The sequence below is a fragment of the Dicentrarchus labrax genome, unplaced genomic scaffold (genome assembly GCF_905237075.1).
Source record: "Dicentrarchus labrax unplaced genomic scaffold, dlabrax2021, whole genome shotgun sequence".
NCBI classification, from domain to species: Eukaryota; Metazoa; Chordata; class Actinopteri; family Moronidae; genus Dicentrarchus; species Dicentrarchus labrax.
Window position 1 is genome coordinate 24,705,324 of NW_026136721.1, and position 25,248 is coordinate 24,730,571.

At 37.3% G+C, this 25,248-nt stretch overlaps 1 protein-coding gene across 1 annotated transcript; it reads right to left on the bottom strand.

Moving 5' to 3' along the window:
• Positions 1 to 3,099: 3,099 nt before the first annotated feature.
• suclg1 (succinate-CoA ligase GDP/ADP-forming subunit alph) lies at positions 3,100 to 23,888 on the bottom strand. Its single transcript, XM_051385108.1, has 9 exons — positions 23,762 to 23,888; positions 21,304 to 21,404; positions 18,324 to 18,440; positions 17,894 to 18,106; positions 17,185 to 17,242; positions 16,627 to 16,710; positions 13,607 to 13,758; positions 9,205 to 9,393; positions 3,100 to 3,534 (listed from the first exon to the last, which is right to left on the bottom strand). Exons 1-9 carry the CDS (start codon positions 23,793 to 23,795, stop codon positions 3,508 to 3,510), a joined length of 975 nt encoding a protein of 324 aa, XP_051241068.1. The 5' UTR covers positions 23,796 to 23,888; the 3' UTR covers positions 3,100 to 3,507.
• Between the last annotated feature and the right edge of the window lie 1,360 nt (positions 23,889 to 25,248).

The following is a 25,248-nucleotide window of genomic DNA, read 5'->3' on the forward strand; positions in this document are numbered from 1 at the left end:
CAAATAAAACCTTTCCTGTCTGAAGAAGAAACAAATCCACAGCTGACTTGAAAAAAGAATGGGGCTCTGTTCTAAGATCCCTATACATCGGCTCCTCTGTCCTCATCCTTGCCCTCAATTCCCAAAGCAATCTAAAGTCAGCGGTTCTATTAAAACAATACTGCCTCATGCAAATTGCTACTGTCAAGCCCCTTGGTTTTATTTCTCATCCTTACTGCTGCTCTCCAATGGAGATTGTGCCAACCAGACCTCGCAGCCTCAGGTAGGATCAATGGTATCAATGAAACAATCTGACAATGATCGCTGCCACTTTCAGGCTAAAAAGAGCGATATGTGACATTGAATGGATGAGGGCTTCATTGAGGGGCTGCTGCCAACAAATGAGGTAATTACAAAGAGGGGCAACAAATCTAACCTGCACCTGTACAGCTTCCAGATCGCACAACTTTTGATACAGCAACATAAAATCCTAATTGGCAGGTGGCAGGCTGTGCTATTGTTACATTTCAATGGCAATGTTAATGACCTGCCGCACACAGCATGTTAGCTCCTACTCATCCATGAACACAGTGGAAATTTTAGAAGAAAAAAAAAATGCTCTTACCTCTTAACATAAGATTTATCTTGTCGGCTTCATTAGAAACCATTTAATTAAATGACTGATTTACATTCTGGGCACTTTGGCACTGTTCAACTTTTCCTCACATACATTAGTCAGAAGGTGTTGCAGCGTGTGGAAGGGCACTTGCAAAGTACCCTGTTGAGTTCATTAGGACTGCCGCCTGCTCAGAGGAATATTCTTGTTTCTTTAACTCAGACGGTTGAATAGGCTGAAGTCTGCACCCTCTTGTTAATGAGGCCTTTGGTGTAGGTCTGTGGGTGGGTTAGGGTTAGTTGGGTATGAATAAAGTTAACTCTTTTGACTTAAGAATACACCGTCAAGTTTTCCAGTTCTTTTGGCGAAAAGGATCACATTAACACTGAATACACTTGTCATCCGTGCTGCTAAGTCAAAGGTTAAAAGTGGTAATTAGATTTTTTCTCCCAAAAATAACTTTCATTGATAACTCTGTGTACAAACATTGGCCCTGTTGCCATATTCATATCATAATCCACGTACTATAATGACCAATTTTCGACTTGTAAACAACGTTCGTTATTAAGGTCACTATTTTTGAGAAACTTGGATTTTTCATACTTGGAGCATGAAAAGGCAAATAAATATGGATACACCATGTCATGGGGCAATTGGGGCGCCATGGGGGGCCATGTTAAAAAAATTCAGCAAAAGTCCACTCTTGGATGCCCCTACGGTAGATAAAACACAATAAAGTGCCATCTAGGGTGCTAATCCTAACCCTGACTAAGCTACTTCACCATAAATGCATCCCGACTTTTATTTGCCCCTCAAACAGTCCGCCACTGAGCATGTCATAAACTTGGGAAGCCATCCATCCCATAAGACATACACATGGCATGTGTGCCAAAGTCATAACACATACTTATTGTATATAGTATATATTATATATTTGCAGTTAGTAAAGAAGACAAAGGCAAAGTTTTCCATTTTGTACGTACCGATAGTGATTAATTTCCCTGCAACCCTGGAATGTCACTGTCAATTAAACTGTTTGTGTGATGTTTTGCAGATGTCAGTAGCTCCTCCATTATGTTTTGGCATTGCATTGTGGTACAATGCACACAAAAACAAGTGGATTTGGAACTCATGATGACTTTCTTTCTTGAGAATACTGTCATAAAGCATTGCATTGGGATACTGCATAGTTCTAGTATTGTCCTTTCACCATATACTGTAGGATGCTTCCAAGCATAAAAGGCTATATTATAGAAAGTTTTGGCAAATCACACTATCAGAACTGTTGTCATTATTCAATTTAGCTTAGTGAAGTATCACCTACTGAGCCAATGATTTGATCAACATAATTCACAGTTTTAATGTATTTTCTTCTGCTTAGAAATCTATGTCTTGTTTTGTGTGGCTCGTGGTTAAATGAAATTACTGAATTAGTCAAAATGTGTAAAACCCCAACCAATGAAAAGGTTTTTTCATTTAAAATGTTTCAAGTTCGGTGGTTAGTCGCTTTTTGAATCTGCAATTAATTGCACTGCACTTAAGCTGTATAAAGTCACAACACATAGCAGCACACCACCAGAAGGTAAACTTTGGCCTGCTTTACATCTTACACAAGTCAAAACAAAGCAGAATACAGCTTGGCAACTTCAGTGAGAGAAGGAACTTCTGAGCCTCTAACAAATAAGCTTTCTGTTACACTGTCAGTCATTATGTTAATTCGCTAATGCAGATTAAAAAGTAATTGTTAACAATGTGTACACAGAATAATCTGCCTTGGCCGACTGCTGTGGAGCAGATAAGAATAGGCTGTAGAGATGTCCAGTGTAGGGCATTATATGCTTCATTACACACTTTTATTCCTTGTGTGTTTATTTAAAAAAGATTCAGTGAGAGCAAAAGCAACTGTAACCCCGTCTTCCCCTTTCATTTTCCTCCCCTCAGCCGTATTTCACCTTGTAAGCAGTAATGAGGTGGTAATATAACCTATAGCTTTTACGTGGAACTTGGAGGTTTGTCTCAATTAGAGGCTAACCTGAAACTTTGTCCTGAATATTCACACAGGCTGTTTACAACCTGAGATATCAGTAACTGCACATTTTAGTTTTATCCTCCACATGCGAAACCTAAACCTAAGTGTTAAGAACAACACCCACACTTTATCTAAAAGGTTAGCTGTGCTGTGAGGCTTAATAAAATACACAAAATGAATAACAAAAAATAATATATTTCACCAGCTTATTTTACCAACTTATCGGTTAGTCTATTTATCGTTTATAAGTGATTCATTCTGCACATAGAATATGTAACGGGCACATGATGTGCTTGTAAACATCATGTCCATTCAACATGCGTAACCATTTGTAACCCTGTCAGTTCTCTTACATATGTTTACGTTCATGTCACTTCAAAAAAGGCAGAAATGTGGAGACAGACGAGCTCATCCAATAATAAGACCACATCAGTTTGATGCCATGTTAAAGTATAGAAACAACAAAGCAGGGAAGTGATTTGAGAAATATTTCTTATTCAGGTGGACAGCCAGTAAAATAAGTGATGGAATATGCATTACAGCAGAAGTATAACAGAATGAAACAGATCACCAAGGTTACCATGGCATCCTTCCTTCAGCTCCGACATTGGGTGGAGGAAGAAAAAAAAAAAAAGGATCTATAAAGCTTTTACATTGTGTACATTGAGTTATTAGGATACCATTAAGACACTATGTTTTATTCTTTCATTATGTGCAAGGTACAAGTTCATGGCAGAAATTACAATATAAACACTGGATGTACGCTTCGTGGATGAAATAATCAGGGTTTACAGATACTGTAGGGCATATCCACCTCCAGAATCAGGCTGTTCATCTCAATTTCGGGTCAGGGGGTAAAAAGTCGGGTGCCTTCTCGCACAATTTACAACATCTTCCTCTTCTCGAACTCCTACAGATATGGACAACAGAGAAGAAGAAGAGAAGACACAACGTGAAATGAAGTGAAATAGACAGAAGTGAATGATTTATTCATGCAGAATTCACACAGCTCTGTTTTGATCCCGTGTATCAGATCTGCTGTTGAGGCGGGGAAACAGAGGCGGTTGGAGCTTTGGAGAGCCTGTTGTTTTTCCTGGAGAGTGCAAATCATGAAGCACTGTACGTGTCAGTAAGTGCCAGTTGTCAACATTAAAACAGCTTACTTCCTGTGATTGATAGAGGCTACACATCTGCAAAAATCTGATTTATGTGAGGTTATAGCTGCTGTGTTTATCAGCACAGTCCAACCATGTGACTACAAATGAGAGAGCATTATGATAGCCATTAAAAAGGATGTAGCTATTTACATATTCAATTTGGAAAATATCACACACACAAACGGTGGGATGATAGAATGTGTCGTTCCCCGAGAATTTTCCATTCCACGGGGGGAAAGTAACTTAATGCAAATGTCATTTATCAGGTCTACAGAACACACAAGTACTCATTCACATGTTGGCCCATTCTTCTGTGGCTTGTGGATACCTGAAGGTCTACTGCCACCTTGAGGAGGAAATATGTTCATGTTTCTGAAACGCTTTGAGAGGCAACCTCAGCCTCTCTACCCTCGACTATCTGGGAAGGAAGAAATGAATGAGGAGAGATTGGGGTGGAGGGGTAAGATTGGAGAGATGCAGCCTCGCTCACTAGATTTTTGCTTTTCAGGTGAGGTGGGGTAAAAGAGGGAGTGGCAGCGGGTTCGGTAATTAGGGACAACGCTGTAGAGGAAATGGGCGGGGGAAGAAAAAAAAAGGGTAATGGATGGAAAGAGTGACAAAGCAAAAGGAGGCAACAGACAGTAACTCTAGGGTACAAGACAGGAATCATAGGTAAAGTGGAGTTGTTTGTGACAGAGAGGGGTAAAAAAAAAAAGGACAGACTTTTTGTGTGAGACAGACTCAGACGTCTGACAAGAGCAAGAGTGGGAGTAAAATGAAGAAAGTAGAGGTTGCCACTCAAAAAGGACAGGTGAAAATACATCTGGATTGAAACTGAGGGGAGCGCTGGAAAACATGACATGAAAGAAAAGCAACGTATTTTTTTTACAAGCTAGCAATGACAACAGCTTTGACACACCTAGGGGCCAGGCGTATGAGGAGTGAGGCACTGTAAATACGGTCTGTGTGCTGCCTTAAACTTTACAGTTTTGCATTTATTACACAAACACAAACTTGAGAATAAATGGGTTTGCTTCTGTTTGCCTGCACACATCTCGATATATGCAGGCTTCACCGTGAATATTGAGCGGGATCGGATAATGCTATCTGCTGTTTATGATTATGAGTTCCAGATATTTTGTAAACAAGTGAAAGGTCATAATTATTCTACCATGCATATGAATTAAGTCCTTTCTCAGATAAACATAAGTTTTCTGATATCTCGTCCTTGCACCAGTGGCACTGAAAATTCCTTCGGATATCACTGCAAGCACTGCATATTTAATTTAGTTTCTACATACTGTATGTCAGTTTTAATTGTTAAAGGCCCTGAAATCATCATTTCTCAACAGATATCTTGCTGGGAGTAATGTGTGTGTCCTGCACGAACAGAAAACAGTTATGGTTATTTCACTTGATAGATTCCTGTATTTGTGTTTTTGTCCTTGCTTTTCTCAGTGGTTTACAAAGTATGACAAAAATCTACTAAATTGATTTTCCCTTACATTTTCTGCATCAAATTAAAGATTTTATTTGTTTGGTCGGGTATAAACTGTGCAAAACAACGCATATTTCCTTTTCTTTGTATAAGTGAAGTGAGTGTTAACTCTAAATGAATAATTTCTTTCCTCTGAACTGTAACTTTAACTGTTGTTTAATTAGTCAAATATTTAATATTACTCACTGTAATATTACTGTAACTTAACAAGAACCTGTAAGAAATACTTGTGAATTTGAAAAACTAATGATATTTAGTGAAGCTAAACTAGAATGAAAGGTGGGCATAGAGATTAATAAAAACAGTTTTAGTTTTGGACCTTCACAATATGAAACAACTTCATGTTGAACGATATTCTTCTCATGACATGCAAAGAAATAAAATACCTTGAGCATTTTCACACTGATTAATTTAATTTGAGATATTTATTGACAGTAGGGCTGGGTAAAAATATCGATACAGCAATATATCGCGATACTTTGCCGCCCAATATAATATCGATTTGTCAACTCCAAAGATTGATTTTTTTTTTAGAATAATGATTCATGTTTAGACGCGTTGTGAATACAGTACGACTTCCGTACCTCCACTCCAGTAGATGGCGCCTGCTGTGCGGCGCATGTATTTCTGTATTAGATTCCGCAGTTTAAAGCCGAGGTTTGGAAGCACTTTGGCTTTGAGGTAAAAAAAGATAGTAAGAACAACAAGTTGGATAAAGATAATGCCGTTTGTAAGCTTTGTCTCGCTGCCGTGAATATTGTGGGAACACAACGAACTTGCGAGTTCACCTAGCAAGACACCACGCCAAGATAGCACAGAAGCAGCCGCCAAAACGGATTAACGTACTTTATCCTTTATGTTTTCAGCTGCACTGTGAGTCGTACTGCAGGTTACAATGATTTCAGTTTGTTGGTCAGGGAAAAGAGATTAATGGTTACTTTGAGATATTTCAGTAGTTTCAGTGACAAGAAATTTAATGCACTTAATTTTATGGTTTCAACTGCAGTGTGTAACACCGCGTTTTATTTTCAATATTTTTTTCAGTGAATGTCATGGAAATTAATAAATGGAGAGGCTGTTTTGAATGAAATAGATTTGACTCAATTTGTCCTCTGATCAATATCATCTGATGTACATATACAGGTACTTGTGTTTTCATCTCTATTTATATCGCAATATTGTGATACGTATCGTGTCCATGGTATCGTGATATGTATCGTATCGTGAGGTTCTTGCCAATACTCACCCCTAATTGACAGTGTTGGAAACTATATGCTTAGGCCAATATGTTGCTTCGTAAGTTTAGTATGTGTTCTGTCAATGTAAAATTATTTAGAGCTTTCTGCACACCTATGTAGAGGCTTTAACTTTCCCTGCTGCTCTCAGTGCTCATCCAGACTCAAAAGGTGATTTTTATTGCCATCGACCCTCTTGTGACTGAAATAAAGTTTGAATTGAACTAAGTACTAACAACCAATCAAAATGGGAGCTGAGACAACACAACATTATACAATGATAAAAGCTTATTTGTGATGAACAAAATGAGAAACAATACAGTGTATGTCAAGATCCATAGAATAACCTTTGAACCTCTTAAGGTTATGAAGATATTTTTGGTTTAAATATGAGACATGAAACTTCCTCCCCCCTTCCCCTTATTTGCTTTATTGTGGTATTTTTCTTGTTGATAAAAAACACTTTTTTGCATTTAGCTGGGCCTAAGGTCCATTACAGGAAGTTCTTTCATATAAACACAGTGCTGCAAGTGTGAATTCAACTATTTCTTCTTCTTGAATAATTTCATTTTCCTATGTACATGCCTACTAGGTGTGCATTAGACAACACAAAACAAGATCTGAGGCAAAAAAATATAATTTGGGCTTCTATACTTTACTTTCACCTAATTGTCAAATAGCTTGAAGTGAACATGTGATTTATTTGTAATATAATTTAAACAGCAACACCAGTGTGCTGCCTCCTGTTTACATTAAAACCGCAGTTGGCAGTGTGTATCTGTAATTATTATTATGATGAATAGCAAGCGAGGATGTGCTTATGTAACCTTGAGGACAAAAGAATCTTCAGCAGTATTTGTTCAATTCAATGATGTACCGCTCTGAGACAAGAGCATTATTACTGTCCGCCATTTGACATTTACTCTTCAAAATACAACACTAGTCTTTTTAATTTTAAATATACACTTAATGATGCTTCCACTTGTTGTGAGTTATTAAGGATAAACACAGCAAACAGCCACTTGGAACGTGAACAAATGTAAAATGGAGAAGAAGGTAATTGTGTTATAAGCTTATAATGTTTTTACCAAAAACCATTCAAGGCAGCTGTATGTATAATTTATAAACCTCTAATTGAATAAGATGACGCATGTACCCACTTTTGCAGAAACAGGTTTTTACCACTCGTGTCGAGGAACATGGAGATGCTATCCGCCAACCAAGAGCAGCTGAGACTGTCGGTCGTCACTGTTTTTGCCCACGCCCAAAACATTATGTCTACTTGCTTCTCTTACGTGTTATTACTTCGATTAGGGTGGTCAATGAAATTAACAGAGATGTATGAACACGATGTGCAGCAAAATGAGCAACCACATTGCACGTTTTTCATCATTACACACAATGATTATGTATTAAACTTTAGGAGGGAAAAAAAAGGTGTAAATCCATATCCGTGTGTAGTAGTGCCAGCAGTGGTAATGAAAGTATAAGATGATGAATGGGTGTAATACATGCTTTCACTTTTTATACATCTTGTTAACAGTGCTTCCCTAGAGATAAATTGAAATAAAGGGGCAGTGGCTCCAACTCAGCCACTGTCAACAGGCGTTTATTAATTTCTGCCCTTGTCTTCTGCCTTTCTTTACGGCATATTAAAAGTTCAATCTCAACTTGCTACTCCTGCTATTTGTGTAACCCTTGTAAGTGCTCAGTGATGAAAGATGGATACAATTGACCAGCATCACCAGATATTTTGTTCTGAAGCAAAAAGAGAAGCATTTTTTACAGTGTTGTGTTACAATATTATACTAACTCCTAATTAGATATGTCTGAATGTCAGCCCTAATTAGCTTGTTTATTCATCTGTATAATGAAAATGTAACCTTAGTATTTGTTTAGTTTATTTGTTATAAGCTATTTGTATCAATTTCAGCAGTTCTGAATAAAACAATGGAACACAGAAATTTAGATTTGGCCATTTTGTTATTAAGTTCTGAAATGTATGCTTTTATATTTCTCATCTCAAGCCAACATTGTGCTACATTTCAATTTGGCAGCAACAACAAATAGGACAGAAACTGAAGATGAAGACTGAAGTCAGTTTAAAGAAAATATATGCAAGTCAGAAAGAGGTAAGATGAGATTGATGGATGGGAAAGGGAACATCTGAGTCTAATATATTCAGGATTATGTTTTAATAGTGAGTAAAACATTATTTGGAGAATGTTGCTATGTGATTGAGCATTTATAAAGTGTGCGTATGTAATGGTGAGAATGCAAAACACTAAATATGACATAATTTGTAAGTGAAAGCCCTTTTCAGACATGTAACATAGCTGACTACCTATCTGTAATACTGTAATGTTAACTGATGAACGCCTAAAGATTTGTTAAGATTTTATACAGATATAACAAGATTATAAGGGGAAGGAAATGTAATGGAAATGTTACTAGGTCCAATGTAATAAAATTGTCATCAAGTGGTACTCACATCTTTAACATTAGTAGAACATAAAGAATCCATTACAAGTAAAAGACCTGTATTCGTCATCTTCCTTAAGCTAAAGTATGTTAACATTATCAGCAAAACTTGCCTGAAGTATCAAAAGTGAATGTACTCATTAGCCAGAATTGCCCCTCTCAAAGTGCTATATTATTATTATTATGTTGCGCTGGAAGAATAGACTCACCTTGAAAATAGTGCTGCCCAGCTGGGCAGGGGACATACTGACTACAACTCCAGCTGACTGGAGGGCTGCAATCTTCTCTTTGGCGCCACCCTTTCCACCAGCTATGATGGCACCGGCGTGGCCCATCCTACGGCCAGGAGGAGCAGTTAGCCCCGCGATGAAGGACACCACAGGCTTTGAATTAGCCCCCTGGAGGAAGACGTGGGAGAGAAAGAAAAATATGAGTGTAACATGAGGTGAAAATGGACCAAAAAAAAGGGAGAATAAGCTCAAGGGAAAGTGTGAGGATGCGAGTACAGTTGGCAAAGCAACAAAGTAGATAGGAAGCAGGAAGGAAGGGAGAAAAAACAAAGGAGGGGGCTCTAAAATAGAGAGAATTAGTTTTCTGCACCTGCATTTTATTCATTCATTAGAAATGAAACACCCCATGTCCCCCCATTACAGAGCCCCCATGGTAACAGGCTTGTCTAACCAGCCATCTCCGTCTCAGCCTGCATTATTAAAACAAAGGGTCAATCAAGTCATTTAATTGCATGGGTTGGTGTATGACCAGATAGGGGCTCAGGCTCCTGCCATTTCATATCATCTCATTTCTGCGATGGTAATTAGTCATGCAGGCACTGATTAGCTCAGCGCCTGTCTATGCTGCTTGCTCATTGATGGATGTTACATTCAACAGTTAAGATCATTTCCAAGGTGAAGAGAGCTAATATTTCATCTTCAGCAATAACATCATAACCAGCAAGAGGGACACAGTGTGTGTGTGTGTGTGTGTGTGTGTGTGTGTGTGTGTGCTCACGTACAGCAGCTAATATTTCATACTTAGGAATAACAACATAATTGTAGAGGATGGCTTTGTGCACAGACACACACATACACAAACTTAGTCATGGGCTTTCAACAATGGCTGTGGCTCATCTGGCAAACTGCTTGCAGGGAGTGAATGTGACACGTTCAACAGCCAAAGCAATACAGCGAAGTCCTTCAAAGACACCCACTTCTCCTGCCGTTTCAGCTCCAAACTTGGACCTGATACTGGCAGGAACAAGATGGCAGTCACTAATATAAACTGGAGATGACTTTCAATAATTAAGACTAGCAGGACGTATATCAGCCAGGGCAATGCTGAGGACCTTGGCTAGAAACGCACCGCTAATGAGACATTAACACTTGCACGGTTAGTAAGGAAATGAAGAGAGAGGGAATGTTACTTTTAAGTGCCCTAAATATGTTAGAAGCATCTGTTCTATGCGTTGAAAAAATGTTAGCACAAAACAAATTAGCACCAAACCCCACTCAGTACTCAGAAGTCAAATCACGTTGTGAATAAACAAACAACCCTCATGTGAATCAAGTCTTAAATCTACCTCAAACGAAAGGGGTTTAATTACTCTATTAATCCCTGGCTCCCTGGATACTAAGTGCTAACAATGCATACAGGGAGGGGAGTCATACTATCATTCACTTTACCCGTCTTTTGTCTTCCACTGTTGCAGTGCAGATATATTACCTTAATTATGAAACCAGAAAGGTAGTTCCCCCACCTCTGTATTCCAACCTGACTGAAGGGGGGGCTTTGTTTTATGAACACAAAACACTCCAAGGTGAAGAACTGTATTCTTCAAGCTTGAAAAGACAAAGTTAGACACCTATATGCCCCTATAAACATGACAGCTGGGCATGAATAAAACTGGAACGTGCACATTTACATGGAGCTCACCAACACTTTTCAAACCTCAATCTCCAGACTACAAACTGCATTTGTTTTCAGTGTTGTTTCCAGAGAATTACAAGGGGTTTAGCTTAGCTCAGTGGAGACAAGCTTGGCTGAAATAAAAAAAAAAAAAAACATCAGTAAAACTCTACGGTAGCTTAGGTGCCAAATACTCTGACCTACTTGATATGCATGAAGCAAATTGTAATACGGTTATTTTGTGTAAAACCTATTTCTGACTTCAGAAAGCCTGTGAAACTCAGGCGATGATAGGCAGACCTTTGATACAGGTGACTTTTAAGACCATATTATGTTGGCAGCCACTGATGAAGACTGAACCTTGAAATATGCCCTGCATCATAAAATCTGACAGCAGAACCGAGCGGGAAGTATAAGGTTGTTTTCTTGAATTTTACAGAATTAAGCCGTCAGTAGATAAACAGTCTGCAGTAACTCAAGTGTAACACTGATGGATTGTGAAATCAATACTTCTTCACCTTTTGGTATAATGTGGGTTTCTCAAACAGGAGTTCAATATATTTAATGTTGCATAACATAAATCAATCATGACACTGGACCTTTAATTTCACTGAGCAGTCTGTACTTAATGTGTCCAGTGTGGCAGAATTTGTCAAGTTAATGTGAAATGCTGCGTCTTAAAAAAAAAAAAAAAAAAAAAAAAAGTCCTATTTTCTCATTAACTTCTTCCTATGAGTGATGGCGTCATACATGAAGACAGTTTTCTGCTAAAGTTAAGTTTATTTCACATTTTGTCTTTGCTGTAGTGTCTGTGCTCTTCTCGTTGGTCAGAAGTGGTGAACTCAGTTAGAAAAAGGTGATGCCACGTGCTGCACTAATATAATAATAATAATAATAATAATAATAATAATAATAATAATAAGAGTGAATTTCAGACTTTATGTTCCCAGTAGTTTATTTCTTGTTTGTAAGGGAGCTTCTTTTGGGTTTGCCCTAACCAATCAATAGTGAGTGATGTATCCATCGCACCATTTTCAGTAGACATGGAAGCTGTTTGTTTCTAGTTTGTTTATGAAGATCAAAAAATATGTTGAATTAAAATCCACCCACAAAGCTCTGACTGGTTGATTGTCCCTCCGATTGGTGGAAATGGTGGGCACCCATTTAAAAACTTCTCGACAAATCTGAGGTGTGGTTGGCAATGTAGTTGTATTTAGTCCTGAATCATTTACAAAACACTTTCAAACCATGTTTTCAGGGGCTTAAATGACCCTAGCACATGAAAGATGACCAAGTTCAGAGTGTAGTTATTAATAACAATAATATTGGCCAAAAACCCAAACAGAATTTGTTATTACAACAGCCCACATTTTGTCTTTCTACATTTGTCCTCTAAAAGTAAAGTTTTCCATCAAGCATGAGTAAGCAACATGCTGACAGCTTTCTCTTGCTAGTACAAGTTTACAAATTCATATCACAGGCAACATATAATAATATAGAAAGGTTTTATCTTTATAATAGTTCAAAGTGCTAAAATCTCATAAAGAAGCTCACAAACTCAATAAATCTTATTGATCATCAAAGAGCAGAAATAATCTATAATAACGTTTAGGTCTTCACTGTTTCGCAGTATTTATTTATTTTGGCTCAGCTCACTAACTGTTCCTTTCCAGCAAGTCTGTGCTTCACATTAATGCAAAATTCACATATGGGAGCTGCCCTAGGTTAGTGTATCGGTGACGTGAATTCAAATGTATTCAAATCAAGTAAAGAGAAGTTTGCTCCAAAGTAAAAACAACGTCTCCAGACTTCTTTGTGCTCTTCTCTACTATTAAAAATAAGTTTCAAATACACCATTTTACGTACAATGTTCCACACAACTGATTTTCGACAGAATATCTGCAGCTTACTCCCACGCTCTGCTGGGCTTTTTCATGCATGTGTTTCATTTGAACTGTCCCTTGCTGTCAACACTCTGGGTGATTGGGTGGGTGGGGGAGATGGTGTTTGTACTTTATTTGTTGAGTGAGAGAAGTTATTCTCCTGAGACGCCACGGGAGATTTGCATGCATTAGAGCAGCCGAGGGCAAATCAAGTCTATTTCTCAGCTCAAGAGCACCATAAGCACTCTCTCACACACTCTCACACACTCTCACACTCTCTCTCTCTCTCTCTCTCTCTCACACACACACACACACACACACAGAAAAATTAACAGATTAGAAGTTGTCTGCAAGGAGCAAAATGCCAAGTACAGGTCTGTTGAAGTTAAAAATGTCAATTACAAGTTCTCAGCCACTTGGTCACATAAGCCAATCATCACCCCACTGCTCTTTATCACATGTGGGCATCACAAAAGGTTCACTGCTCATCATCACGGCAGATTTCTAGAACATGCCCTGTGAATCATTCCTTCATCCCATCTGCCAGTCTTTGTCTTTATCATACAGACAGAAAACTAAGAGAGGAAGCCTGAGGCTGCAACCAAAAAAAAAGGACACTTTCATACAGTTCCACTTTGTTCTAGACTTATAATGGTTTCCAGTGTTCACTACAGCTGATAGATTTGAAAGGGCATGACTAAGAGCTAATTCAGAAGAGGATGAATTTTTTATACGAACAGATATATCTGCAGAGGTGAAGCACTGCAGCAGAGGTATTACAAGGAGAGTGAAGTAAAATAATAGGTGTTCAGTGTTATTTCCTTACAGAGTTGTGCTGTTTGAGGTACTCTGCTGCATTCTCCTCAGCATTGCCTCCGATCTCTCCAATGAGGATGATGCCCTCTGTTTTGGGATCCTGCAGGAACACCTCCAGACAGTCTATGAAGTTTGTACCATTGAATGGATCCCCGCCAATACCTTGCAGGAAACAAAGCAAACACTAGTTGTATACTCAAGACTCTCAAAGGATAATTCCTGTGAATATTTGAGGATCACATGGCTGTTGAGAGGAATAAGAAACAGCTGTATGCCTGACTGATCACAACAGTAAGTTTTTTCGTAGTTGTTCACTGGGGTTGCCCAAAACCATTCTGCACTGCCTGAATCATTTGACTGCAAGAACATAACATTATACTGGATTGATTTTAAGTGTTCCATAGCTCAACTTTTATTCCTTTTACTTCCCCCTTTTTTTTTGAGAAAGAGCTGTGAAAACAAGCTGCAAACATTGATATATTATCCCCTTTCAAGTTAATATGGTGAACTTATTAGGTAACTCTTACCTATTTACACATCAAACAGATATGGAGCAACAATATCCTTCATTTTGAGTTGTGTTTCTAGCAACCTGGGCAATGAAAGTCCAACATTTTCTCCCCCTTTTAGCTCTGTGTTTTGGTCTCCACCACTTCCTGAGAGAAAGCCACTAAAAGCTCCACTATGTTCACCAGCTAGTCTGTCTGCTGTTTGGTGCTGACTGGGTTTGTATAGTTGGCTTTTCAGAGCTTTTTTTGCTGTGTAACAGCAACTACAATCGACTATGAGAGTGGTGAAAGTGAATGAATACAGTGAAGCTGCAGGGCACAGGACCTTAATAATGAGCTGAAAGCTGCTAAAACACAGAGGGGAACTGCAGAATATGGTGATAATTCTCTGTGGGTTTATCACTACAAGTGACTCCTTTTACAAGTAGTCATGTGAATCCATGTTAATATAAAAACACTGATTGTAGCTGCTTTAAAATAAATCTCTAACACAATAAAGTGTGCAAAAAGTGAAGGGGTTGGATTGCTTTACAAAGCCATTATAGATGAGCAACTTTTTTTCCAGAAATAATATTAAACTGGACTGAGGTCATTGGAAACAATTTTTTATAATTTTAATTCAAAGTCACTTCAAATTTTGTTTAATGGTATAACTGTCCCAATCCACCATTATCTCTGCAGGGTAGTATAATTATGACTTTCCTTTCATATCCACGGAACATGACTTATGAAGCTTTTCCAAATCACAATAAGCATTTTTAAATATAATTTCCAAAGAAACCGACACCAGGATCTATAAAATCATGAGCAAACCTCTACAAGACAAATCTTCACAGACAAAACGTCACCTAGATTCATATTCATATCATTAAAAAAAAAAAACTTGGCAACAGAGAAAAAAAAAAAAAGCATGAATAATAATCAAAGAGAACCACATTACCAGCAACAAAGATGACAGCGATTTTAAATATTGTATTAACTGTAATTTGCTGTAGCCCGTAGGTCACACTCAGACTTAAGAAGTCGCTAGCTGAGCCACCAATAAACCCTCTTAATGAACTCTACAATATTTAATACTGCTGCAGCACTGGCTTTATGAAGTCTGGCTAGAGGACACTCCATAATTAAAATGTCTAAATAATAATGAAGCCAAGTTGTTTTTCAGTTAATTCGGGTGTCCAACCAGCCCTTTAATATAGATTTTCATGGCAGATAAGTTGGCTAAAGGAATTTGTTTTTGTAAAATAGTAAATTTAATATTTGCCGTGTTGCCAAGAGGTAATAGACGTGGGTATAATGGTAACATTACAACGTGTCAAAATGGTGTGTGTAAAATTTAAACAGCTGATATTTCCAGCATGTATAGCTGCATCAAGAGAACAGACAACAGCCATGTAGGGGCTCTCAATTGATCATTTCACTGAGAATGACAACAAGGAGCAATAAAAGATCTATCAATGAATAAGTGAGATTCGAAGACAATCAGAAACCACTATCACATATAATGTCTCAGCTTCAGGTTGTGCTATTAAGCCTGTGCATGTGTTGCTAAACCACAGCAGAAATCTGTAAATTATAATACAAAAAGATGTGAAAATTGTTGCGGAAGAAAAGTTAATAACAGGATGGGCAGATAATGGTGCCACATCTGCACCTGGAAATTGCAGAATGTATTTGCCAAGTTTTAAAACAAAATAAGCTACACTCCTCAGTATGGCCTTCATGTAGTAACACTGACAACTACAGCATAATCCACTTCAGGAAATTAAAGTTCAATGTAATCAAAAATTAGCATAAATTGTAAAACGAGAGGCAGCTAAAAAAGCCTTTACTAAATGAATTAATTATGAATGGCATGCCCTATTAAAGATATTCATAGATTACTTCAAAACAAGGTATTTCCATTTTGAACCTCTTTGTTTCAAAGTAAGGATTATAGAACCACAGGTTTTATTCCTAAGGGTTTTGCATTAAAAAAAGAACATTTCCTTGGTCATGGATCAGAGATGAAATGCACTTTCGCAGGACAAAGAGAAAAGTAGGCAATGTTTCCATTTGCATCCAAGCCACTTCAGTTCGGTCTATTCAATCACACAAGAGGAATAGTCTAAGCGATGATCAGAAAGCGGGTAAGTGCTTTCTCAATAGCGTCTGTGTTATTCACTGGAACGCATCAACATCTGAGGAGTTTCAGTGCAAAGTGATCTCAAATTCAGAAAGATCTTTATGTGAGTTTTTATTTCCTCTAACTTAATTGTTGATGGAGCATGCAAAAATAGCAGCATTTTGAGGATCTAATTAAATGCAGGGATGTGCTGTTGAGTGTCTGGACTTGAAGCTTAATGCAATGCATGTAAAATGTCTTCAAGTGACCCATAAAGCAACACACTGTTATCAGGATCACTTTGTTCTTTTAGTCCCAGCTAGCTGCTTGTTTTAATATTGTCCGGATACAAAACCAGTAACTCTGTTACTGTGTGCTAAATTTAAATTTAATTTAGCACAGTCATTGGTAGCTTACCAACACAGAGTGACTGGCCCAGGCCGACTTGTGTAGTTTGGTGCACAGCTTCGTATGTCAGGGTACCCGACCTAGACACAATGCCTAAAAGAAACAATAATAAAACATTTTATTATGGTAATTTTTCTCCAGTCAAGGGGTGATAAGATGATATAAAATGCAGCTGTCATTTTCTGTCTTACTTTGGCTGAATTATTTCATCATGACAGCAAAAACAAATGAGATCACGCTCACAGTACAACTGTAACAGCTGTTCTGTCTGTGCTTTGGGAATGATGGCAGTTGAATTACTATAAAAACAGCCTTCCTGTAAAGGTTCACTGGTCAACTGCAGCACACACTTATCAGCTTATCAAGCTGTCAACAGCAGAAGCTCAATCTAGGATTTAAGTACAGTGCTGTAAAACTGTTTAATTTGTGAAGAAAGGTACTAGTATGAGTACAAGATTGTTGTCAGGTGGTCAGCAGTTCAATCTCTATAGACACACACATATAAGCTGTCATTGACAAATATTCTGAAATAAAACGTGTGTATTGTAGCAAATTACGAAATCTCACCGATTCTTCCTTTCTTGTGAATGTGGCCTGGCATGATCCCAATCTTGCATTCTCCAGGCTGCAAAATTGAATTGAAATAAAGAACATTTAATATGACATAAACCAGTGGTTGTCAACTTTTTTGATGTCAATAGCCCCAAACTGATAGACATCAGGGAACAGACCCATATTTGATAAGATGTAGTCTCAGTGATCCCAGTCAGATTTAGTTATTCCAACTGTCTGTACTGTAGATTGCAGTGAAGTAGATTTGCCTCTACAGAACAAAGTCATTCATTATTTAGCTTTTTCTATGCCATAAGCTCACTTTAACTAAACCAGAACAAATTCAATGAATATTCACAGCACAAATCCCCATGAATAAAGATAACTTCTTAAAGCTTTCTTTATCAAAATGTAAATTTAGCTACATACCAAAATCCAGAAAACATTGGATATTCAACCCAAAACGGACTTTATTAAAAATAATATTACAGAAAAAAAAAAAACATCAGTATAAGTAACTCCTTTAAGGTTTTAGTTGCCTTGAATTCACGGTTTAAAAAAGGTAATAGAATATTAATACATTCAATCAGAATTATGCCTGGATGCTTGAGAGAGAATTTGTCCTATGTCTTGCTCTCTCTAAAAGAAAAGAAAGTCAGTATATATATATATATATATATATATATATATATGTGTGTGTGTGTGTGTGTGTGAGAGAACTTACATTGATGACTCCTGGGCAGTTGGGGCCTATGAGGCGGGTGGTGCCCTGGCGCAGGAGCTTATGTTTGACTCTCACCATGTCCTGCTGGGGGATGCCCTCAGTGATGCATACCACCAGAGGGATCTCTGCGTCAATGGCCTCAATGATGGCCGCCGCCGCGAATGGTGGAGGTACATAAATCACAGTGGCATCTGCCCCTGTGCCCTCTTTTGCCTGAGGCGAGGAGTAAAAGGTATTGGCGGTGTATTAAACATTGGAAATTCTAAAGTTATGAAATAGTGCCACCTAATGTTTCTTCAAAAATCATCTGCAAAGCTTCAGCACTCCTTCACAGGATGTTAAATCTGTCAGATCCAAACCTCATATTTCAGGTTTGTTCTCAATACATTTACAAAAGATTGGGACAACCACAGACGGATGACATACATACCTCCTTGACAGAATTGAAGACTGGCAGGCCAAGGTGCGTCTTACCACCCTTGCCGGGGGAAACACCTCCGACTAACTGGGAGCCATAGTCGAGAGCCTGCTGGCTGTGAAATGTTCCCTACAAGGAAAGAGGAGTCAGTGTGTTATATGAGTGTGTGTATATGAGTGCGTAATGAAGTGGGGTACAGCCACTTCTGTAGCGTCAACCTTGAGATATCATTACAGACAGAGAGGAAGGAGGAAATATGCTGCCATCCAGGATTAATCACCTGTGCTGCTGAGTAAAGGGATGGATACAGAAGTGAGGCTGGGTACTTCTAGGGATGCAGCTACTGGTAAAGTAATCGAAATGTTCTTGACAGATAAATAATGATGTACGCTATATTTAATCTGCTTGCAGAACATTTGAAAAACAAATCAAAAGTAGCTTTTGGATATCCTCCAACACTGACAAATATTTCCCATTCCGTCACTCCAGCGTTGGCTATAGGGAGCCTGTCATGGCTGAAAGATTTTACTCCTGACATTCATGAAGTCGATTAATTAGCTTCAACACACATCTGATTCATAATTTTTAACATTTAAACCTAAGAAGATCCTCATAGAAAACTGTACACATATTATATTAATAATTTCATTTTCATTCCTAACACATATTGTCCATTTTTAGTTCTTTGGTTTCTAGACCTTAAACATTTAGCTTGGCAGTAAAGAAGTCGTAGTATCCTGAGATTGCTAATATTTGGTATTACCCTATTCATTATACACACTGAATGTGTCCATGCTTGGAAATATGCAGAACGAACGCAGTGCAGTTTACAGATTTCTCTTTATTTTATAACAATAAAACCTGACGCGAATATTGAGAGGTTTAAAACATTAAAACGATCTATCAGTCAATACTTTGATAAAGCCATAATATAAAAAAACATTTTTGATAAGTATCACTTAAATTGTGTTTTTAAAGAATTGCAACCTAGTGAAAACATTTTACAGTTGAACATGTTGACATATAAAACATTTTAACCTTTCTGACCTGCAAAAAAAAAAAAAGAATTATATATATTTGATGAAGTATCATATTCATAAGTCTACATTCAGCCATTCTAAACCTTTATGTAAAGTATTTGAAAATTAAACTAAACAATACATTAAAACCATTTTAATTGAAAAAATAAATAAAGACTCCCATCTGGCTCTGATGTAGCTTTGTCTGTATTAAGGACTTTTGTAATGTACATTAGAATATTTTTTGTTAAAATGCAGTTGAGGGTTTGAAGCATAACGAGCTGTAGCAAGCTAATACAGAATATATACATGATGTATATTTAATAGGAGGGAGTGGAATAAGATGATTTTTACCTTAAACCTTGAAAGTTAAGTAGGTGGAGAAAGGTGGAAACTGGGCATTAAGAGGTTAATACTGATGTTGGTAATCTCTGTTATTACTTGCTGCTCATAGTTTTCTGTATCTGATACAAATATCACCACCAGGACCCATCTGAAGTGAAAACAAGACAGAGCAGCAATAACACTAAAGGGAATAGAACATATTTTAAGAAGTATAAATCTTGTGAGTGAATCTCAGTTGTACTTTCACAGAAAATTAGTGTATCAAGGCAGTGTAAATTGATTTTCTGCTGAACAAATCCTATCAGTCTGCAGTCAGTTAATTATTACTGAAGATGCTGAAATAAAGTAGCCAAGGGTCATAACTACAAGTGCAAATAAATGACCTTCATGTAAAATTATAACTAGCCTATTAAGAGGAATTAGAAGCTATGAATCAGCATTTTTCCCTAAATTGTAATATACTCTTTCACCCTGCTAACTTTGCCGTTTTTGCCAGTCATTATTATTGCAAATGTTGGGACAATAAATTTGAAAAATTACTTGCTTATCAAGCCAGAAAGACACCACAATGTGCACTCAATAGCACTTGCTTCATTTCTCATCCTTTTCTAATTACCCAGAGTGTTCACTGGAACTATATTTAACAACCTTTTATTATGTTGAAGAGAAAATGGAGGATGAAAAATGGAAAGTGTGTAAGGACAGAGGGAGGATATAAATCTGTAAAGTCCACGTTTCTGGCTTGTTGAACAGACTTGCCAAGATTTTTATTCTCCTTGACTGGACACTATTCAAAGTGAATCACCTCAGCTTTTTCATGCTCTTGAAAAATAACTGGAAGGATCAACAATCTGCCACACAAAGTTATTATTATTGACTAAAACAATGACTAACAGGTGTCATGGGGAAAGAAAATGAAGACAAAGTGAAAATGAAATTCTGTAAATCTGAAATAAAAACAGGAACCAATCAATTGCCTTTAAGGTAAAAATCATAAACACAAACTTCACTTGACTTCACTCTTAACACTTTTCCTGAAATTATTCATTTTATACTTGATAATGTTTTACTTAAATTGACATAGTACTGTAATTCTATTTTCTCTATTGTAATTCTACAAATGCTACTTCTGTCTACTCTGTATACGACACCCATTACATGACTGTCTGCCCTGATAGAGGGACATAAAAGTCCCTCAGGAATATGTTTCAGTTGTGAAGTAGTGCTGGAGGATATTGTTGCTTTTCCTTAAGCAACAGAGGAGGTTTTTCTAATCTGAAATAAGAGTCTAAGGATAGACAGTGTTGTATGTTGTATGTTTTATGTTTAAGATGTGATTTTGGGCTACATGAATAAAAATGAACTTGAATTGAAATAATTTATGTAATTGAGTAAATGCCTGAACCAGAGGTACACCAAGGTTGAAACAAATTGTGAAAACATTCTCAATTAAGTGATGAAACTGATACTCTTTTATAGTTTATCCTCTCTGGTGATCACACGGAAGGGCTTCAGACAAACAAAGGAGGAGGAATTGTGTGTACTTCACAACAAGATTACACCAACCTAATCTGATGTGACGCATTCATTTAAAAAAGTGTTGATGGTAACAAGTAGTCAGTACAAACCTGCTTCCCTGTGAAACCTTGGCAGATGACCTTCGTGTTCTTGTTGATGTAGAGGTTCTGTCTTGATGCCGTATAACAGTGCCTGACTCCACTCTGCTGCACTGAATGGAGAGACAGAAAGGGAGGCGTCACAGACTGGTTTTAGGTGATATATACACAATACCCAGGTCAATAAATAATCAAAACCTGACAGGATCAAACCTTCATATCCACTTGTTCACTGTACTGTGACATGCACGTGGAACATTGCAGTGGTTAAGGTAAAAAACCTTTGCATTGTAAAACTGACAATTTTCTTACAAGACATGACAAGAAAAACACTTCTACAATCATCTTTTATTGTTGCTGAGCAACAATTTAAACATATTCAGACTTGACAGCTGACGTTTTCTGCGCCTGTGACCACAAACGTTCTTAGCTTTCTAAGATATGAGATACTATAAATATCTTTAATTAAAGATGATGGCTAATGCTATGGAGCAGTTGTAATGGCAAGTACTTAAGGAAATGTAACAATGGAGTACAAATTATTTCCAATTAAACGGACTGTGGAAGTGTTGTAGTATATTTGACCAAACTGTGAGTATGATAATGATATCAGTTTAAAAAAAACAACAAAAAAAAAGTATACAACCCGCTCATTTTGTATACAGTGAGCTGAAATTAAACATTCTTAAAAGCTGTATTAATCGAATTAAATGACAGAGTTGTGAGGACAAACACAGAGAGAACTGTCACCCAGCTTTGCAATTTTTAGGATCTTTTAGCTCAGTGTTTTTGCTCTTTCAGCCCATGTTTACTGTGTGGTCCAGTTCTGTCCCACAGCTCTAATCAACTCTCTTTCCAGCAGCTGCAGGCGGCTGTTTCCAAAACCCACAATTAGACATACAGTAGTAAGTAACAAGACACATTCAGGTCAAGTGAGGAGGCTCTGTTAAGCGTTACATCTACTGTGAGGTGTTACAATAATAACCACACAGCTTAAAACTAGCAACATGCTGCACAATGCACAAACTCACTATATGTTACCACAGACATAGTAATAGTGGTTGCATGAGGGCAGTTTCAACTGAACTTCAGTAGGGCCATAGATATTAAATCATAGCTGCAGTTCTTCTTATCACTTTTCCAGGGAGAGATTCTGTTTTATGTGTGTGCACGTTTTCTTTTTCACATACAATCGGAGACAATAACTGCACAAAAATGGCCAATTACTATTTTTACTTGAGCTAGCACACAGTTCAAAGTATATTTACAGCACAATTGTATAAAGCTGCAATCACCATCTTAAGGACTTGAACATAAAAAATTAACAAATAAAATTACATATTAAGTGCTGAAAAATTAGACCAAAAATGAATCAAACTTCCTATGCAAAAAGATGAAACATTTGCCGGCTCCAGTTTTTAAAATGTCAGGGGTGGCATTTTTTCACTCACTACTTTCTGACATTTTCAAACTACTTTATTAACAAATAATAATAACAAAGTAGCCAGCAGCCTTATTAAACAATACTTGACCTCCATGAATCAAAGGAGACACTGAATGCCACTCCACTGAATGCACTAGTCTAACACACAGATGGTCTAAAACCTTAAGCTAATTAATATAATTTATTAAAGAAGGTGTCCAAAAAAAAACACAATCAAACAAAAGCTTCCTGCTAGTAACAAAATAAAAAGGTAAATAGGAGAACTACAGTTGACAACCAGTGCCTGTGCGGTAACTTGTTTCAGAAGACTTGACTTCATTCAAAGATAAAATAAATCTTTTAGTTTTACATCAAAACAGAAACTCCTGACGAGGCTAAAGTAAACCCCCAGTGATCACCCTGACTGACTGAACTTTGGTCTTCTGTCAGTGCCTCAGAGACAACTTATCAATGTCCCTGAACAAAGTTCAGTTGTCCAATTGTAGTCTTGTCAATGCTTAGCCTACAGCAAACGTAGATGCCAGCTCTGTAAAATGCTCAGAGCTGCAAGCATGCAGGCTGCAGACACATTGACCTCACAGCTAAAATAGCTGTTCCACTGCTGAGTGAAAACAAAACATGATCTACTCGTTTAAAACTATTGGAGTAGACTGAATGGACACATGGATAAATTCAGTCGAGAGGACACACAAGGTCAAAGTCTGACACTTGCTCTGGCCTGGGAGCAGGCTGACAGGGGGGTTAAAGCCAGATTCCAGCTGGACGTTAGCGAAAAGCAGGCTAGTTAGCTCGATGGCTAACTGTCATTGAGCTATAACAACAAATACGGTTGGCAGGCTAATGTGGCTAACTAGCCAGAAAGCTACCCAGGCAACCAAGGGGAGCTTTGCTAGTGAGTACAAGCCTGTGTGAGCCTGCGAAGCTCAGCTAATGTACAGCACAGAGCCAATGGGTGTATGTCTGTTACAGTAGCTATACTGTCAAACAATTTAAGAGATTAAAAGCCTAATTTAGGAAAATACTTACAAAGCAGCCTGGCAAACAACCTGCTGTGAGACATCTTCGGTCATTCACCAATGACACCGGAGTATGAGGACCTTACGCGCGGATTTTAGCTGACTACAAATATCCCCATGAATAAATGGATATTTAAATTAGCTTGAAAACCTTTTTCTCGTTTAGTGTTGAACTATGGGCTTTACGTATTTGCATATATTTGACTGCCGATGTTTGTTTGTGAGCTGTGGATATAATTCATGAGATAGATACTGGCATTAAAATGATTTCAGGCGTAATAGTAGGCTGCTTCAAGTCACAAGGAATTCTGGGTAGTGTAGTTCTTGAAAGGGTGCGACAAATAAACTGAGCCGGCACTAGAGGGCGTATAAACCACATGGATAATTGCAGTAAATGTCACCCTAAGCAAAAATATTACCTTGGAAGCAGTCACTTAAATAACAATAATAACAACAACAATAATAATAATAATAATAATAATAATAATAAAAGAAGTCTTAATCCAAGGTCCACTTACTAGCATTTTCAGAGCTTTCGATTGCATACTGTAGCCTATATTTTGTTGAAATATATTTATCAGTTGTCAATTTCCTTTTATTTCAAGATATTCTTTGTTTATAAAAACAAGTGATGCGTTTAAAGAATATTTAACTGGGCCATAGTTGTCATAAACTATCATTTATCATGCTTAATTAAAATAATTCTTGTGGTGATTTTGCCCAAAATTACCCCACTTTTAAATTTTTTAACTTCCATAGTTGATCAAAACCCAGTTCAGTGAACTTTTTTTATTTATTTTTTTAAGATAGCTATGACAGAAACCACATCAATCAACCACAAAAGCAATATCTGCATTTTTACCTTTCTAGATGTCATGAAACATGATAAAAAGCTAATTTGGAAACACCAATCTGCATGAAAGATTGGCTCTTTGGCATTTGAGCAGTGTATGTGGGTGACATTAAGTGAAGAATGACTATTGCTCTGTGCCTCCTCTTGTGAGCAAGTTATGACATGTGATGGTTTTACAAGAGAACAGGATTTTCTGGAGTTTGCCAGGAATTTAGTGGAGCATGTATATTGTCTGTACGATTACGATTATTATTTACGAGTCAGCGGTTGACATTGGCTACATTTACTCACACATATTTACTGTATATAGAACAATTTCGTTGCCCTACTGGAGTTTTGTTTGAGTATTTTGTGAGATTTGTTTTTTCTATCAGAGGAAAATATTTATTTATTTACACTAAATGAATCAGGTAACATGTATGTAGAGTGAACTTTAGAAAGTATTACTGCAGTTAGACAAACTTAACACTAACAGGACCACATATATGATTTACGACACCATTTACAGTAATTTCATACTGTTAAATGCACCAAGTTACATTATGTCAAAAAATATTTTTTCAATAAAAAATTACTTTAATATAAATATGACATGTGACCTTCACTTGTAATGTGAGTATTTTTCTCTTATGACATTGCAAATT

What these genes read in the sequence shown, in the direction of transcription:
- suclg1 (XM_051385108.1), bottom strand. Translation starts at nt 23,795, where the DNA reads ATGTCTCACAGCAGGTTGTTTGCCAGGCTGCTTT. An exon ending in GTTGTTTGCCAGGCTGCTTT is followed by an intron (nt 21,405 to 23,761) that starts GTAAGTATTTTC and finishes CTCTCCATTCAG; the next exon opens with TGCAGCAGAGTGGAGTCAGG. An exon ending in TCTTCAATTCTGTCAAGGAG is followed by an intron (nt 18,107 to 18,323) that starts GTATGTATGTCA and finishes TCCTCGCCTCAG; the next exon opens with GCAAAAGAGGGCACAGGGGC.